This window comes from Felis catus, chromosome D1 (genome assembly GCF_018350175.1).
Source record: "Felis catus isolate Fca126 chromosome D1, F.catus_Fca126_mat1.0, whole genome shotgun sequence".
NCBI lineage: Eukaryota > Metazoa > Chordata > Mammalia > Carnivora > Felidae > Felis > Felis catus.
The window spans coordinates 26,255,740-26,275,555 of NC_058377.1; the positions used below are offsets into that span (position 1 = coordinate 26,255,740).

The 19,816-nt window shown below is 43.8% G+C and overlaps 1 protein-coding gene across 1 annotated transcript in view; it reads left to right on the top strand.

The window, feature by feature from the left end:
• Positions 1 to 19,816, top strand: part of BARX2 (BARX homeobox 2) — a 76,037-nt gene that overhangs the window by 46,390 nt on the left and 9,831 nt on the right. The window contains exons 2-3 of the mRNA XM_003992585.6: positions 14,475 to 14,775; positions 19,395 to 19,479. Coding sequence (XP_003992634.5) covers positions 14,475 to 14,775; positions 19,395 to 19,479 — 386 coding nt within the window. The remainder of the gene's footprint in view (positions 1 to 14,474; positions 14,776 to 19,394; positions 19,480 to 19,816) is intronic.

The following is a 19,816-nucleotide window of genomic DNA, read 5'->3' on the forward strand; positions in this document are numbered from 1 at the left end:
GATCCTCTGTTGTTCTTAAGTGTTACTTTTTGGGAGATGGATTTGACTTTCCATCCTTCAATTCTGGTTCTCTGGACAGTCTCCATACCCACCTCCGGGCACTTCTGGGGAGTACAGTTTGCGACTAACACTGCCTATTAGGTATCATCACTTGGGTGTCTGATCGTCACCACAAACTAAATAAGCCTCTGTAAGCCTTATCTTTCCTACCAGGACATTCTCCCAGAGCAGACGTGCCGCAGTTCCGGCAGGGGCCACTAGAGTCTTTGAGTCTTCCTGTGCCTTCCGTGTGTCCGCACCTGTCTCCCACCCCAGGCTAGTAGTTTTCCAGATCCTATTGGTTTTTCCTTGATGGCGCCTCTGGAATCCATTCCTTCCTTTCTCCCCATAACCCAGCCCTTCCTCTTTCCCGAATCAGCCCTGTACGCTGTAGAACACAGCCATCTGTCCTGAATTCCTAGGGTTTTTATCCCACCCAGCATTTGCTGCATGCTTTTGTTTTCTTGTCTCCTTTTCATTTTAGTGGCTCATTTTCCCAATGAGATAATTGGCTTCTTGAGGGCAGAGGTGAGGAATCGTTTCCCTTCCTGTCTCTAGCAGTTAGTGTAGAGCTGCATAGCTGTTTGGTCAAGTTCACTGATGATAGTGACAGTGAACAAGAGGGATCTTCCTGGTTGGCTTTGTGTAGACCGCATCCATGGGGTGCCAGGACCTTAGGTAGAAATTGCAAAGCACAAGGTATGAAGCAAAGGGTTGGATTAGATTAGCACACGGGAGCAGTGTTGGGACTTCTCATCAATAGAAGTATCTCCAAAAATACGGAACGTTAGTGCCTTTTGAGTGTTTGGAAAAATCAGTGCCTTTTTTGGTATGGTCTTCACTGTTTAAAAATATTTCTTTTCTTGCTCATTATCTAATGTTAACCTTCAGCAAGCCTGTGGAGAAGTATCATTGCCATTTTATGGAAGAGAAAACAGAAGCTTGGGAATTCGGTTTGACCGAGGCCATTAGAGCCCAAAGGTGTCAGGAGCACATCTCCAGCCCTGATTGTCTGATTCCAGGTGAAATCAGTTCAAGTAAGGCATGCAGTTAAACACTAGGAAGATGCACTTGTGATCGTGTCCTAAAGAAGTTTGCAATCTAGTGAGAAATAGATGGGTAAACAAATTAATTCTTACTCCAAGGTTTGAATTAAGTAAGGGTGAATAAGGACACAAACAAAATGCTGTGGGCGCATGAAGGTAGGAGTGATTAATTCAGTCTTTGTACTAAACAACAGCTGCTCTGGGAAGCTTTCCGTCAGTGAGTGATTATGAGGTATGGATGAAAGCAGGTGTGGGTGTATGTAGAAAACAGAATGGCCAGAGGGAGAAAGACAATGCCGTCTCCAGTGTGTTCCTTGGCAGAAGGCAACGGGGGGTGGGGGAGGCTAGAGGGTGGATGGTGACCACATTTGGGTAGTCTGACATTCTAGGCCGGAGGGGAAGGTCCCTAAACCTATCGGCCCCAACCGGCTTTATTGATTTCACTGAGCTCTCAGAGTGGCCCAGTGTTTTTGTGGGCGGCTGCAATTTTGATGACATTGCGGGTTGGCTGTGATAAGACTGAGCCTGTCTCTTTGCAAAATCAAGAATCTGAAAAGATGGAATGATGCAATCAGCCTGCCGGGGTTGCTGTGATGGCCTCTGCTTGTTTTCCCAATTTCCTACATTTCTCTAAAGCCCCCCAAATGTTTTCTCCCTGCTTCCTGTATTTTCCAACCTTTGCAAACCTTCTTAAGTTTTTATTTAGATGCTTATTCCAGAGTCTACAGCATGGCAGTCTCATGTACATTTTGGAATAAATTTATCCTATATGTTTCTTTCTGTTTTTAATGTTTATTTATTTTTGAGAGAGAGAGCGAGAGACCGAGAGTGAGAGCTTGAGCAGGGGAGGAGCACAGAGAGAGGGAGACACAGAATCCGAAGCAGGTTCCAGGCTCTGAGCTGTCAGCACAGAGCCCGACATGGGGCTCGAGCTCACGAGTGGTGAGATCACGACCTGAGCCCGAGTTGGATGCTTAATTGACTGAGCCACCCAGGCACCCCTTATCCCATATGTTTCTAATTCATTTATACTTAACCTATCAAAGCACTCCCCCCACCGCCTTTTTTTTAATGAAGTAGTTCATGGCTAAGACATATTTGTCAGCCTTTGAGTTGGCCTCTTAAAAAAACATTTTCTCTTTTCTTTAGTCGTACAAAACCATAACCTGTAAAGGGGTGCATCTGTTTCATTAGCTCTTGCTGGCCAGAAACGTGGTGGGTCACAAAGTGAAAAGGCCTCTCAGAGCACCTTTATATTTGCTTTCGTCCCTCTCCCCCTTTCCCATGCTTACAGATTATCCATCTAGACACACAGCGACTGAATTTTCATGTCTGGTTACCACTTCCCCTCAGCCCAGCCTTTCTTTAGCCCTCTTTCAGCATAAGAGAAGCCAAATTCATTTTCACCACCCATATCTGCTTTCTCTGCAGTTGTTAGAGATTGACTTTGGCCCATCTTGGGTCTCCCATCTCTGACCCCATCCTTCTTAACCTTGGGAAGAGTTGTGCATTGGGCCCCTTAAGCGTTCTGTGAATTTTTTAATACACATCTGCAAAGCCCGAGTAATGATTTCTGGAGTCTTGATAGTGTTTAGGGGATGTCCAGCCAGGTCAGCCCTCCCACCAATTTCTTTTGCTCCCTTGCTGCTGTCTGTCTCTCTACATAGCTGTAAGGGCAGTTGAAGACCTCCATTTGGCAGATTCTGGAGTTGCGGTCTTGCTTTGCATGTGAAACCGTAGATGACGAGAAGACCCACTTCCGTAGTTCACAGGGAAGTCTGCTTTCTTGGTAAGAACATTTATCTGCTTTCATTTGGCTGACTCACAGAGCATCAGGCAACTCCAGGGAAGGTAGGAAAGGAAAAGGAGGGAACAGCAATTAAATGCCCACTGGGCACTTCACATATGGTAACGCGTTTAAACCTCACAGTAATCTACATGGGTGAACTATTATTAGCCCTGCTTCATGGAAGGGGAAATTGAAACTAAGAAAGGGCTGGTAACCTGTTCAAGATCACTCCACAAGTCAATGGTAGAGACCCTAGTCTTTCCACTACCCCAGGTTACCTGCCAATTGGTAGAAATGTGAGCCTATGGGAATAATTTGATGTGGGTGATTTTATGACTTTTCCCAGGAAGCTCAGCTAGAGCTACCCAGTTGTCCCATTGAGGCTGTCAGGTTATCTGAGTATTTCTGCACCCTGTCTTTGTGTGTGTTGCTTTCGACCCTCGGAAGCTTTCAGCGGATATATAGGTCACACATTCCTGGAACATAAATCAGTCAAGCAGGCAGCTTAGAGATTCTTATCCACTCAGACCTTTGGCCCTCGCCTGTGTCAACCGGAAGCGTGGGTGTGGAAAGTCAATTTGGGGACTGGTATGTTGGAAGCGTGGAAGAGAGAAGCCCACAGGAGATGAGTAGGAACAAAAACTGTTCTTTGGAGATTCTGCTCTCAAGTTCAAGGACAGCTGTAGTTGGAGGAGACGGGCTTCTGCCATGGAAGGGGATTTCCTTTGAGGAGATGTGCCTGGAGTCAGCAGCCTGGCCCAAATGTGTTCACGTGCATGAGTTTACAGTTTTCAGAATCAGCACAACAGAAAATGTTCCGTTTAGCCTGCTGAATGTTCTGTATCATCCCCCAAATCCTGGGATGTCCCATGTCCTACCCACCACTAATGCACTCAGATTTTCTAATCCAAAAACAGATTCTAAAAGTGGCCAACCATTTGGCAGGGAATGACTTCTAGGTATACTGTGCACAGTTATGTGATATCCATCCTCCCGCAAAACATTGGTTAGGGGGATTGTTGGAAGGAAAACAACTATTAGAAAATGCATTCGTTGTGGTCATGTTTACACCCCTTTTGTCAACTAAAAATGTGTTTGTTTAAACAGTGTCTTTGCTTTATTAGTCATTACTCTCTCGGTAGCAGATAACGTGCTTGAATTTCACAAGTGTATGTAAATGGTCCAGCATAGCAAGGCAGCTGTCTTCAGTCAACATTTTCACATAGTGATAATTCTCAGGGAAAGGGAAAGACATACTTAATACATAGCATTCTACATCATCTGACTTCTCAGTAACCGCAGTGCCCCCTAACGTGTGTGTTAATTTTAAATGTTTCCTTGCTATTTTTAAAACCTAAATCTGATTTTTAGCCAAAATGTAAAAATAGGGCCGATGATCCCACAGTAGTTTTGTGGGAATATGAAATGGGAGTTGCAAGTGCTTTGTGAAATTAAAGCTTGGGGCCAGTGGTGTTTTGTTGGAAATCGGGTCATATATTAAAACAAGAAGAGACAGCAAACAGCTGTGGCTCAAGTACGTTGTGTCTCACTTTTCTGCTCCCTGTTGGTTTGCCTTTCAGGAGACTCCATGCTCTGGAGCACACACATTACCCACCCTGACTTCCGTTGCATCTGAGTTTGTGCTTCCCAAGTACCAAAAACTCAGCACAGTGCCTCACTGCAATTATATTATTTACAAGGGTGGTCCTGCTGAAACCCCTGAACATTTATCATCGTCACAGTGGCCTTGTCTGTGCACCTCCAACAACATAAGGTGCTCTCAGCCGGTGAATAGAGTGCAGCTTTCTTGCTGAACTTGCATTAGAACCTCGGGTCAGGCTTCCTGCAGCTATAGGCTTTGGTGAAGGATGTTGCCTTAGGTCACTGTCTTTCACTGGAAGTTTTTTTTGTTTTTTTTTTTTTGTGTGTTTTTTATTTTTTAGGTAAGCTCTGTGCCCAACATGGGGCTTGAACTCATGACCCCAAGGATCAACAGTTACACACTCTACTGACTGAGCCAGCCAGGCGCCCCTGTTTGTTTTGTGTTTAACGAAGGTGTTTTTGTTGTTGGATTTAAGTCTTTTGGAACCAAATTACATCAATTCCCAATTAGTGTCAGGTGTACAGCATAGTGATGTGACAAGTTCATACATTAAGCTGTGCTCACCGCAAGTATAGCTGCCATATGTCCCCATACACGCTATTACAGTATCATTGAGCATATTCCTTATGTTGTGCATTTTATTCCCGTGACCTATTCATTCCCTAACTGAAAGCCTTTATCTCCCCCTCCCCTTCACCCATTTTGTCTATCCCCCACCCCCTCCCCTCTGGCCATCATCAGTTTGTTCTCTGCATTTATAGGTCTGATTCTGCTTTTTGCTTATTTTTTTTTTTTAGATTTTACTCATGAGTGAAATCACACGGTATGTGTTTTTCTCAGTCTGATTTATTTCACTTAGCATAATCCCCTCTCCATCCACCCATGTTGTCTCAAATGGCACGATCTCATCCTTTTTGTGGCTGCAAAATATTCCATTATGTATATAATATGAACACACGCACCCGCACACACCACGTCTTCCTTATCCATTCATCCATTGTCTATTGATGGACATCTAGGTTGTTTCCATATCTCGGCTAGTATAAATACTGCTACAGTAAACGTAGGGATGCGTATATCTTTTTGAATTGATGTTTTTATTTTCTTTGGGTAAATGCCCAATAGTAGAATTACTAGATCATATGTATTTCTATTTTTAATTTTTTGAGGAACCTCCATACTATTTTCCACAGTGACTGTCCCAATTTACATTCCCATCAACAGTGTATGAGCGTTCCTCTAAAAGCCATTTTTAAGTGTTTATTTATTTTGAGAGACCAGAGAGCACGAGTGGGGGAGAGGGGCTGAGGGAGAGAGAGAACATCTTAAACAGGCTCCGGGCTTAGTACAGAGCCTGATGTGGGGCTTGACCTCACAACTGCAGGGTCACAACCTGAGCCGATATCAACAGATGGATGCTTAACTGACTGAGCCACGCAGGTGCCCCTAAAAAGCCATCAACCTGCCAGAGGATAGGGTCACCCAAAGAACAGTTTTTCCCTAAATTAATCTATAAGGTTAGTGTAATTTGAACCAAATTTTTAGTTGGATGCTAAAATTCAGTGGGAAAAAGAAAATTTTGTTAAAAGAATAAAGACTTGTTCTACCAGGTAACAAAACTCCCTTAAAAAACTATGATAATTAAAGTGGAGTGGTTGGCTCATAGATTAGTTCGATAGGTTGGAAGAGTCCAGAAACAGACACATGTGTACATAATACAACCTGTTTTTAGGACCACATATGGCCCAGTGTATGTACAGAATTACATTCAAAGACAATGGAAATCTGACCACAGAAGCGTTGAACATGAAGATCTTTAGTTTTTCTCAACAGGTATATTCATGGATTATACACAGTGTATACCCTGTTTTTCAGAAATCTTCTCTAAATAGCGTTTGCTCTCTCCAAAGTTGCAGACTCATGGCAGCCTCTAGAAATTTACCCATCTCTCTGATTTCCTGCCTCTCCGCCCCGCCACCTCCCCATACTGCCTTCATGTTATACTACCACAGTTGTGTTCTCTGTTTGTGACCACCTCCCCAGAGGGCAGCCCTTGGGAAGGGTAGTGCTGCTTTTCTGGGCAGCAGGAGATTCTCAGGATTCTGGTGACCAAAATTCCCAATTTCATTTCTTTGGGAACTTAGTATGTCTTAAAGCTGGCATTTTAAGTCACTGGACTGGTCAGTATATGGCGTTGACATTGTTGGCTACCCATTTAGAAAAAAATTAAGTGATATATTTATATTTCACAAAATAAACACTTTGTAACTACGTGTCTCAATAGATGAGCCTAGGTATTACTAGATTTGGAGCATTTATCTGTATGTTTGTGCTATATACATAGGAATAGTTATGGAAGTTTCTAAGTTTTAGGTTTCATAGTAATGAGAGGAGACTTGTACTTTATATATTTCTGATTTGTTTTGAATTTCTTTTGTAACAGATTGTGTTACTTTTATAATAAAAATGAAATAGCATTTTCATTTGCTTTGGGTAAATACCTACTAGTGGAATTATTGCATAATAGAGTAGTTCTATTTTTAATTTTTGAGGAGCCTCCATGCTGTTTTCTACAGTGGCTGCACCAGTTTACATTTCCATCAACAGTGCATGGGGGCTCCTTTTTCTCCACATCCTTGCCAACATTTTTTATTTCTTGACTTTTTGATTCTAGCATTTCCCTGCTGAAAGAAGATGTGTTCTCACACACACACACACACACACACACACACACACACACACTGGCAAGATGAGATCTTACCATTTGAGACAACATGGATGTCATGGATATTGCTAAGTGAAATAAGTCAGAAACAGAAAGACAAATACCATGTAATTTCACTTATAGGTTGAATCTAAAAAAAAACTAAACAAGTGAAGAAACAAACAAAAAGTAAAATCAGACCTGTAAGTATGGAGAACAAACCTTTGGTTGACAGAGGGGAGGGGTGTGGGGGGATGGGCAAAATGGGTGAATGGGAGTGGGAGATACAGGCTTCCAGTTACAGAATAAATAAGTCATGGGAATAAAAGGCACAGTATAAGGAATATAGTCAGTGGAATTGTAGTATGTATGGTGACAGATAATAGCTACACTTGTGATGAGCACAGCACAATGTATAAACTTGGCCGATCACTATGTATAAACTTGGCCGATCACTATGTCGTACACTTGGCCGATCACTATGTCGTACACCTGAAACTAATGTAACATTGTGTGTCAACTATACTGAAATAAAAAAAAAATTTTTTTAACCCTAAAAAAACAAAACAGTACCTAAAATATTTATTGACTGTTTTGGGGGCTTTAAATTTTATTTTTAATTTATATTCAGCAAAAATTCACTGTTTTAGTGTATGGTTATGAGTTTTGACAAATGCGGCAATCAAGATACAAAACAGTCCCATCACCAGAAGTAAAGTGTAGTGTAAGGTATAGAGTGGTCCAAGCACTGTGTTGTATACCTGAAACAACTGTATGTCAACTACACTTCAGTAATAATAATAATAATAATAATAATAATAATAAACCCAGCCCTGTCACTTCATCCCTTCACCCCCAATTATTTTGTGTTACCCCTTTATAGTCAAATTCTTCCCTCACCCTTAATCTCTGAAAACCACCGATTTCTAGATGTCTTCTCCATCTCTAGTTCTGCATTCTCCAGAATGTCATGTAAAGCAAATTCCACAGCTTTTGAGTCTGGCTTCTTTCACTTAGGATATTGCATTTGAGATTCATCCACGGTGCTGCCTGTATCAAATAATTTGTTGTTCACTTTTTATTCCTGAATAGTATTCCATTATTCCACTTTATGTATGTATCACAGTTTGTTTATCCATTCCAGTTGAGGGATATTTGGATTATTTCCAATTTTTGGTAAGTAATTACTAATAATGCCACTATAAACGTTTGCATACAGGTTTTTATATTTTCACTTGGGTCAGTACCTAAAAGAGGTGGGATTACTGGGTTATATGGTAACTATCAGTTTAACTGTATAAGAAGATGCCAAAACGCTTTTCAAAGATGCTGTACCATTCTGCATCTCATCAGCAGTGTATGAGAGAGAGTTCCAGGTGCTCCACATCCTTGTCAGCACTTGATATTGTCAGTTTATAAAAATATTTAGACCATCCTAACAGATATGTAGTAGTATCTTATTGTTGTTTTAATATGCATTTCCTTAATGACTAATCATCTTTTCATGTACTTACATGCTGTCTGTGTATCCACTTTGGTGAAGGGTCCAAAACCTTTGTTCATTTTTTTATTGGGTGATTTTTTTTTTAAGTTGTTGAACTTTGAGAGTTTTTTAAAATATATATTCTGGATACACCCTGTCCGGTGATTTGCAAGTATTTTTCTCCCAGTCTATAGCTTATATTTCCATTTTCTTACTATTATCTTTTGCCAAATAAAAGTTGTTAATTTTGATGGAAACCAGTTTTTTGCCTTTTTATTTAATGTGTCATGCTTTGGGTGCCATAGCTAAGAATTCCCTTGCCCAACCCAAAGTCACAAAGATTTTTCTCCTATGTTTTCTTTTAAAAGTTTTATAAGACAGTGTTAACTTTTGGATCTATAATCCATTTTCAGTTGATTTTTTAAATAAGTTATGAGTTCTAGGTTAACATTTTTTTTTTGGCATATAGATATCTAATTGTCCCAGGACCACTTGTTAAAGACTATCACTTCTCCACACTAAATAGTTTTTATTTTAAAAGAAAGAATATGATTCTATCTAGCATGAGAACTCAAACATCTTCTATCATGAAGAGAGAAAATTCTATAGACCCATTGGCTCAGAGGTGGCTAAGAGAGAGTCCCCTTTGCTCAGAATACCACAATATTTGCTTTACTATCAGTATCATAAAACCAGAAATACTTTATACTCTATTGCTGGAGTTTCTAGTTGGTTATTGTTTGCCTAGCTCTTGAGAAGTTTTAATGATTTATGGGTATGAGCACCAATACATGAAAATTCTTTTTTTGACAAATTGAACATATATTAAAACTTTCCAATGAGAACAAAACTGAAAGTTTTGTTTTTAAATTACAGAAGTAATACATGCTTATAGTAGAATGTAAATACAGTTGACCCTTGAATAGTACAGGTTTGAACCGCATGGGTACACTTCTATGCAGATTTTTTTCAACAAATGCAGTACGGTATGGTAAATGTATCTTCTTTTCTTATTATTTTCTTAACATGTTTCCTCAGTTTACTTTATTATAAGTATGGGTGTGTGTGTGTGTGTGTGTGTGTGTGTGTGTGTGTGTGTGTGTGCGTGTGCATGTATAATGTAATGTACAAGATATGTATTAATCAGCTGTTTATCAGTAAGGCTTCTGATCAACGGTAGGCTATTACATTTGGGGGGAGTCATAATATTGTACACAGATTTTCAACTATGGGGTCAGTGGTTTCCTACTTCTGTTTCCTTTCCTTGCTCCTTTGGCAGGCTTCTCATTCTTTTTATGACCTCAGATGTTGGCATACCCCAGGGCTCAATCCTTGGGTCTCTTTACTTCTTTATTCCACTCACTCTCTCGGTCATGACATTTAATCCTGTGGTTCTAAGTGCCACATATACTGCCATGAGTCAGGGTTGTATTCTCCAACCTAACCTCTTCTCTGAACTCGCGACTGGTGTGTGTAGTTACCTTTTCAGCACATCTACCATGTATAACGGCATCTTGTCTAAACTGAAATCTTCGTTTCCCCACCTAATTCTACTCCTCACCCAGTCTTTCCTTTCTTAGTAAATGGCACCATTGTTCCTCTGGGTGCTAAGGCCAGACACCCAGATGTGTCATGGCAACTCCCTGTAGCTCAGACATGACATCCGCCCTTCCACAGGCTCTTTCGCCCCTAACTGTAAGGCACACGCGGAATTGACCACCTCTCACAACCACAGCTGCTACCTCTCTGGCCCATGCCACTGTGGTCTCTGGTCTGGAATGTGGCCTGGCCTCCTGGCTTACTCCTTTGCTTCCCCTCCACCCCTACATTCAGTCCCCGACATGGCAGCCATAGGGATCTTCAGGACACAGATCACATCATGTTCTTCTCCAGCTCGGATCTCACCAATATTTTTATCTCATTCTGAAGAAAATCCTAACTGTTTGGCCTGGGCTTGAAGACCTTATGTGATTGACTGCAGCATATTTCTCCAAATTTTTATCTCCTGTGACTCCCCCCCCCCCCTTTACTCACTCTGCCTTTTTTGCTTGACTTTGAACACAGACCATTCCCACTTTAGGGCTTTGCTCAAGCTGGTTCTGTGCCCCGGTGCTCTTCTCAAGATTCTCCTCTCCCCTGACTCACCTGTCTGCCAAAACTGTCACCTCTTCCTTGCCTTGCCTCCCCTCTCGGATGTATCTGCCTCCTCCTCACCTGCCCCATCTTCATAATCTGCTGTGTTTTTCTTCACAGAATTTATCACTACTTAGCATTATATGTATGCATATCTGTATGTGTATATATATATATATATATATATATATATATATATATATATAGTGGGTATATATTTTTTTAATTAAAAAATTTTTTTTACTTATTTAATATGAGAGAGACAGAGAGAGCAGGGGAGGGGCAGAGACAAAGGGAGAGGATCCTAAGCAGGCTTTGCACCATCAGCACAGAGCCCGATGTGGGGCTCAAACCCATGAACTGTGAGATCATGACCTGAGCTGAAATCAAGAGACTAATGCCACCCAGGTGTTCCTTTAGCATTATATATTTATTTGTTTTCTGTCTACCTCCCTGACTGAAATGTAAGCTTCCTAAAGGTGGGACTTTATGTAATTCACTGCTATCCCCAACCTCTAGAACAGAGTACAGCCCATGGTAGTTGCTCAGTAACCATTTATGGCAGGATTGAATCCAGGATTAGATTAATAAGAAGAGACCACTGTGCACTATGTTCCACTCCCACTCCTTCTGTAGAGGTAATTACTGTTAATAACTTGACGACTAACTTCCTAGGCTTAAAAAAATGCATTTTTAAATACAGATACACATCTGGATTTTTTAATAGAATGCAGATTGTTCCATACCTTTATTTTCTCTCAATAATATATTTCAGAATTTTTTCACTTTATCCATCTTTCCATGTAACCTATCAATGTATCTATCTATTTGTTTATATAGCTCTGTTTAGTGGTTACATCATAGTGCATACTGTAGATGTACCACTAATTATTTTCCTGTTGATACGTGAGTTGTTTCCCTTTTTCACTATTATAAACAAGGCTGCAGTGAATACGCTTGTACATAAATCTTTGTGCTTATGGGCAAATTGGCCTCATTATAGAATTGCCTGGTCAGTAACTTGAGAGGCACTGCTTAGTTTGTCCTTTTATTAAAAAATTTTTTTAGAGAGAGAGAGCAGGGGAGAGGGAAAGAGGGAGAGAGGGAGAGAATCTTAGGCAGGTTCTATGCCCGTTGTGGAGCCCGACATAGGACTCGATTCTATAACCCTGGGATCATGACCTGAGCCGAAATCAAGAGTCAGACACTTAACCAACTGAGCCACCCAGGCACCCCATTTTGTCCTTCTAAAAGACTATACTGGTATATCACCAACAATATATGAGTGCCCATTTCCCCATATCCTTGCCAACACTAGATATTACCACACTTCCAAAATATTTTTTAATGTTAAGGAAAAAAGTTTAACTCTCTTCACAAGAGAAAGCGGAAACTCAGGTGATAAAAGCATTACTGACAGGTAGGTAACTAGGCAGTTGCCATGCTGGTAAGCTCCAGAGTATCTAGAGTATAAGTTAGCCTGTTTAATAAAGACTGTTCCTTTTAAAAGAAATGTCCGAATTAAAGGAATAAAGTGATTTGAGATGAGAAATACCTCATGCCAGTAAAGAAGCTTTCAGATAATTTTTTTCAAGAAGTGACATCTCGTAATGTATACTGGGAGATCCAAAACCAGAGGCCCAGGTGTCCTTATTTTCTTGCTATAATTCATTCCCAGATGCTTTTTTTTTTTTTCCTCAAAAAGAATCCACAACACAAAACCTCAAGTGTTAGCATTGGCTGGAGAGTTCATGGAAGTCATAGCCGTTGGTGATTTATTATTTAACAACTTTGTGGTTTGTACTGGGCCTTTCTAGAAGAACAAGAGAAGTTATCTGCTTTAATAACTGTGACTGGAGTCCAAAACAGAAGCATGGGAATGAATAAGAAGAGAAAAGCCAACCCAGAGGAGGGAGACAGAACACAAGCAGCCCCTGAATGTTTCTTTGAAATTGGTTCGTTTTAACCCAGAACTAGCATGAATGTTGCCTGGCTCACATGCCTGCCTTTGCCTTCGTAATGAGTTGTCAGGGCCAGGCCGAGTCCCCAAGGGCAGTCCCTATGTCTCCTCTGTATTCATCAGATATCAAAATGGGCTTGGGATGAGAGGCACTTTACTGGCATCAGTAAGTTAGAATTTGAAGAATTCTTTGAAATTATCTACTTTTACTCACTATGTGGATGGCAAGACTGAGGCCCAGAAAGATAAAATGACATATAGGTAATGATCATGACATTTGAAACGTAATCCTACTGAATAATGAAAAGGAAGAGCTCTTTTACTTGAACTTTAAAGACGTAAGATTCTTGGACAGAAAAGTACTTCTGCCTTGAAATTCCTGAGGCAGGAGTGGCACATGGCTAGCATATATACCACCTTACGCCCCCGCAGATGCCCACGGCATTTCGGCAGACGTCATCACTCAACGTCAGCTCTCTTTTCTCAGCCAAGCTCTGACCCAGCCTGGCAGTCGTCCTCAACACAGTGCTGTAGGCAGCCGGCCGTAATGGATCCGAGTTTCCATGTGAATTAAAATCTTTCTGCTTGTCCCCCTTCCCTAAATGATGTATGCATGTGGTTCATGATGTGATAAGAGTGGACCTCAAGCCAGAAGAACTTGGTTTGACTCCTGGGCCTTCTTGCTCAAAGCTCTAATCTCTGTGATGTTAGGCACGTCACTTAGCCTTTCACTCAGCCTTGTCTCTGAAATGAAGAAGTTGAATGAAATACTCGTTTTCTTTTTAAAGTTTATTTCTTTATTTTGAGAGAGACAGTGGGGGAGGGGCAGAGAGAGAGAGGAGAGAGAGAGAATCCCAAACAGGCTCTGCAGTGGCAACACACAGAGCCCTAAGCGGGACTCAGACCCACGAAACTGTGAGATCATGACCTGAGCCGAAAACCAAGAGTTGACGTTGAGCCGACTGAGCCACCCAGGAGCCCCTGGATGAAATAATTGTTAAGCATCCTTCCAGCTCTGAAAAATGTTATGATTCAAGGTCTAAAGACCTCTCAGGAGGAATGCACAGTTTCAACTATGTATTTTTACAAAGACCAGAGGTGATTCTCAGGCAGTTTGTATATTACAAACCTATTTGTATTCTCAAGTGTGTGTTTCTAGCTTTTTCTGACAACTACTTTTCATCTGCTCAGATTATTGACCCATAGTTCTGAAACCAGAATTCAGAGGTTTAAAAAAGATGGTGGGTGCTCCTGGGTGGCTTGGTCAGTTACGTATCTGACTCCAGATTTGGGCTCAGGTCACGATCTCACAGTTCATGGGATCAAGTCCTGTGTCGGGCACTGTGCTGACAGTGCAGAGCCTGCTTTGGGTTCTCTCCCTCTCTCTCTTCCTCTCTGTCCCTCTCCTCCCCTTTAAAATAAATAAATAAACTTTAAAAAGAAAAAAGAGAGAGGGGAAACGTCCACTTAACACCAGAGGAATTGCAGGACCCTCTTCCTGGCCGTGGGGACCTCTCATACCTCAGGCTGAGCACAGCTCACCCGCCCACCCAGCAGTTCTAGGTCATGAGTTGCTGCTGCTTCCCCTTCTTCCATTATACCTCCTCGTGATCCAGAGGCCCCACCAGTCAGGTCTCTGCAAGTGGTCCTCCGGGGGCCTCTGGCTTCCTTCCCCCGCTGGCTCCTCTTGTGACCTGCTTCCCTGTTTGTCTTCCAGGCCCTGCTTCCCTCCGGGCATACCCTCTCCTCTCAGTGATCACCCGACAGCCCGCGGTCATCTCCCACCTGGTCCCTGCCACCCCGGGAGCTGCCCAGGCATTGTCCTGCCACCCGGCCTCTGAGGCCACCTCTGCTGAGGTCCCGGGGGGTGAGGCTCTAGGCAGCAGCGAGTCAGAGACGGAGCAGCCCACGCCCCGGCAGAAGAAGCCCCGTCGGAGTCGCACTATCTTCACTGAGCTGCAGCTCATGGGCCTGGAGAAGAAATTCCAGAAGCAGAAGTACTTGTCCACCCCAGACAGGTGAGAAACCAGGGAGAGGACTGTCCGCAGGGAAGAAGACCCCTTTGGCTGTCTGTGGGGGATGGATGGCCACAAAGACTGTTTTAGAGAGGTTCCACACCACGGCAGGAGTCTCGTCCTTGGCTTCTGTAGTTCCCGCTCGTTCAACAGAACCCAGCCCACGTGCACTCCTCACACTTAAGCCCCGGAAGCCTGTGTGTTGCTGAATTTATGCTCCTTGCTGTATTTAGCTTAACTGCTCAAGTATAATAAGCAAGGTCATGTTTAGGAAATGGTTGCCCAGGTTCTGAGCTGGAAAACGGGTTTGGTTTTGAAAAGCCACTTTACATGCAGGCTCAGGTGCAGTGGGGCTAGATGTGGAATTGGGACCCGGGACCTTCTGGGGCTTCTCCCTACCCCGAGACTCCCAGCTGGCTCAGTGTGCTGGCCTGGCTCTTGCATGGAAAGGCCTGGATTAATTCGGTTGAGGAGCTGTTAGATGTCCTGATACATGTGAGAGATACTAAGTCAGAACCACGTGGCTGAGAGGAGGAGGACTTGGATGGGAGGCCCTTCTTTAAACCCTTTTGAGATCCAGATCATTGAGCTATGACCCCTGCTTTACTCAGATTCTCACCTTATTTCTTTAATTTAGTATCTAAACTGCAGACTGTGCAAGAATGTATGTCTTGTCTTGTTTCTTCAAACTCACTCTGGAGATGTGGAAGTGGCTGAGCTAATGAGCAATCTATTTTGGGGGAGGATTTTCCAGGTCCTTTCTGCTCACTTCCTGGTCCGTGCTAGGTTTGGCCCTTAGTCCTAGCAAAGAGAAAGGGAAGGAAACCCCAATGCATCTCTTAAGCTATTAGTAGCTGTTTGATACAAATTTAAGTGAGAGAGGAGTCTATAAACCACTGACCAAAGGGCACACATTCAATTAATAGGGCACCCATCAGGGGTTTGCCATATGCCGGGCACTGTGGCAGGGATTATGAGTCTAGAAAGTCCGGATCAAGGGGAAGGAAATGACAAATGACTACAACACAGTGCGTGGGTACTGGTGCCGGTGTGTTACCAAGGGCTGGAGGAGCACAGAGATATTGCTGAGTGTGTCGGGTGGGGATCGGGAAGGTTTCTCAGAGGAGGCAGCATTTACGAAGAGCTTTGATTCCAGAGGGAATGGCACTCAGAGGCAGAGAGGCACGTCTCCCTGTTGAGGGAAATGCAAGTGGTAGGGACATCTCCAGATGAAGGTGCATGTGTGGGCGTGGCCAGAGATGAGGCCGTGGGGATGGGAAGGCTCGTGGGCCTGGCCCAAGAATGCAGACTTTGTCTAGGCTGTCCATCAGCAGCCACCAAGCACTGCAAATGACATGGCCAGGTTGACATTTTAGACTCCTCACTTTGGTGGCACGGTAAGTGATTGATTTGAGAGGGAAGCGATGGAGCAGGAGAATGGGAGTCCAGGGATAGTCACTGAACACCCGAGTTAAGGTGGTGACAGTGGGAACACAGAGGGGAGAAGAGATTGGAGAACAGTTTTGAAGGTGGAATGGACAGAACTGACACTGGCATGAAGAAGAGAGGAGAGAGTGGGAATTCTGCGCTTCCAGGATCGGGCCACCGTAACTGCAGGTGTGCAAGGCAGAGGACAGACTGGGTTTGGTGGGGAAAGAGTGAGTTCTGTTTGAACTTTAGCATCTGAGGAGCCTTTGGGTGGACAGTGGAGACGTGGCTGTGAACTGGGGATTAACAGAAGGGATCTCTAGGCATCAGCAGCAATTTCGGTACCCCCGGCATGTGATGGAGAGCCTCGGGATGTGGGCAACCAGGTGAGGTGGGCGCATTATTTACCACTTGTGTGGTGGTTTACCAGAAGGGCTTCAACAGGGTAAAACTTTAGGCTTATGTTCTAGAAGCCAGAGGATTCTTTAACAGAAATGTTAGTTCCTAATAAAGCTCCTGGGACTTCCGGATACCTGCCCAGGCACCTCTCAGGTGACCTACGTAGGATTGATTCACTTGCCTGGGGAGAAGGACACCATCTGGTTGGCATGGAAGCTGCCGCCTTAACCCGCCCTCTCCCGTGTTCCTCACCTCCCTATGTACGTGACCAGGGCCATGAGCACTCCCTCCTCCCACAGCTTTCTCCCTCTTCCCCTTTGTTTGTTTCTCCAGTTTCCTAGGTGACCCCATTTAAGCGAATATGCAGGGAAGTGAGAATTTGTAACGGTGGCAGGTAATGAGAGAAAGCTGATGACAGTGAAGCTGTTTCTGTAGCCAGAGTGAGTCAGGGGTGCATTTTTCCCAAGTGAGCTAACCCAATGTGCTAACACAACGCACAGAGCTGCGAACTAAGCCTTCCATTGACTAATGCACCTGATGGCCTCAGGTGAACCGGGCTGGAAGGCGCGGTGGGAGCCTGGGAGACCAGAAGCCTGTGGCATGGCCCCCCGGGTCCTTGGTTCTTCATGAATGACTGCCTGGGAAACAGCTCTCCGTTAGTGGGGGAGACCTAAGTGCTGTTGGCACCGGGGCTTTATTAGCTTCAGTCTGTTAATCACTTTAAATAAAACTGTTAGCTTCCAGGAGCCCTTTTCCTGGGACGGCCAGACATACATGAATGCAGATTTAAGACAGGTTCTGAAGTTCCTCGGAGAAAGACTGTGTTTAGTATTGGAGGTTTAAATTGTGCACACTAGTCAGAGCAGGGGGGCTGGGCAGTGCACCCGGCAGTACCAGGAATTAGCACCTGGAACCTTCGTTGGCGATACCCATTGGCCTTCCTGATGGTGATATGTTGCTCGTCACTCTCACGGGGAAGATAGTTGGAGCTGAGAACTCACACCTGGGAGTCCCTAAGGCTCAGGTTCTTGGCTCTGAAGGTTTATGTGAGATAAGGGACCTTAGATCCACAAATTATGAACCTCAGAATTGTAATCCTCAGGATCCTGGGACCCTTGAAAGTAGTGACCCCTGCTCATTATATCAAGGGTGCTCATCCCAAATTAGTGCTCTAGCTGTCCATACTTCTGCAGTGACCCAGGTTGGAGCCACAGGGAGACAGCTAGGGTTGGCTCAAGGAGGAGGTCCAACCAGTTGATGCTCAGGTAGACCTGGGGTTCTTAACAAAGTAGGTCAACAAAGTAGTTGTAATCTTGAGGACTGGGTTTGGAAGCCTGGTTCTTTTTCACATTTAATATGCTCCAGTGGGTTGTTTGCTACACCTTATGATGTGGCACCCACCCCTGCATTCTTCTCCACAAAAGCCTGAGCAAGGACTTCCCTTTGACAGATCTAACTTGTACAAAAATATGGTGGGTGGAGGGGAGCCCCTATACAGGAGGAGGACTATAAGACAGACGTAAGCAAGTTTGAATTCTGGCTCCACTTCTCACTCTAGGATCATCTACCAAGGGTCAGCAAAGTTTTTCTTGTACAGGGTCAGCGAGAAAATATTTTCAGTTTTGTGGGCCATATAGTCTTTGTCTCCACCATTCAGCTCTCAGGCTGTAGCATGAAAGCCGCCATGGAGAGTACGTAACAAAACTTTATTTACAAAAGCAGGTAGCAGACAGGATTTAGCCATGGTTAACAAGAGATTCTAGTCTCTCCAAGCTTCAAATCTCTCATCCATAAGATGGGGAATAATTATACCTACTTCACAGCACTGTGAATGGAAGAAATAAGACAGCATATGTCAGGGGCTTAGCACGGGGGCCTGGGTACTCAAGAAATAGTTGCTCTGTTGTCAGAAGTAGCTCCAACCTCACACCTCCCAGGAATGGCTTTGACATTCAGGACTTTTCAGAAGGCTACAGAGAAATGCAGAACCGTGGTTAAAAGCAGAATGGGAAACAGGAGGGGCTACTGATTTAATTTCATTTGGAGTCCACCATTATAACAGTTTAGGGCAGCTGCAAGGAATGAATCAATCCATCAGAAGGTATTTTTGAGCAGGAATGAATCAATCCATCAGAAGGTATTTTTGAGCCCTTGGTCTGGCTTTAGAATGTGATAGGCACATTTGTGGACTCTGCCCTTGCAGTTGAGTCAGGGAGGCACAAATTATTCATGTGAAACAGAGAACACTTGAGAATGTGGAGCCACCTCGGTGAGGGCTGACAGTTGGGAAGGTACAGAGCAGATAATCCATGGGAGGTGTCATGGGTGTGGGGAGGCTCACCTGGTGGCGGAGGGGTGGGGGTGGGGGGAAGGAGAGTGGCTTGAGCCAGATCTGGGATGATGAGCAGGATTTTGACAAGGATGATAGGTCTTAACTTTTCCTTTCCAGTATGGATTTGGGGGTCAGAGCCCTTATTTTGTGTAGGATCCCAGTAAAGACTCTGTCAGGTCAGAAAGAGGACTTTGCAGTCAAGGCTGAGAAATCCTCTTTGGGTCCAGCGTAGACAGTGAATGTTTCCGGGATGATTGCCCTAGGTATCTGTGGGTGTGGGCAACTGTTTCCTAGGTTCCCAGAGTTTCATCCATGAGATTCCTGGAAAGTATAGTTTTGGGGGGAAGAACTGGTTTAATGGGGGACGTTCACACATTGATAGTGCCAGAGTTGGTCAAAGGACCCCATCTCTACTGCCCTTTCCCTCCTTCCTCATCCTTCCTCTGTATCTCATGCCTTCTAGGTTGGACTTGGCCCAGTCTCTGGGACTCACTCAACTGCAGGTGAAGACTTGGTATCAGAACCGCAGGATGAAGTGGAAGAAAATGGTAAGAAAGAAGAGAGTGAGTCTCACCGTGTGCCCATCATGATGGGAAAAATTCTTACTACAGGGCTGGTAAGGAGGCAAGAAGGACCATTTGGTGGTTTGGGTTCCAGAGAGTGTGAGTCCTATCATGATGCTGGCTGTGGGGGGAGGCAGTTTGAACAGTCAGATAAGTCATTCCTCCTGACCTGGATTTCCTGACCAGAAGGATATTCTTTTTCACAGTTTCCTTAGAAATAAAAGAAAGCCCACAAGCTTCTCAGTTGCTAGTTTTAACCCCACCTGCTAGCCTTTTCAAAGAACTTCCTTCCCCCTCCCACCAGTAGCTTAGAATAGAAGTC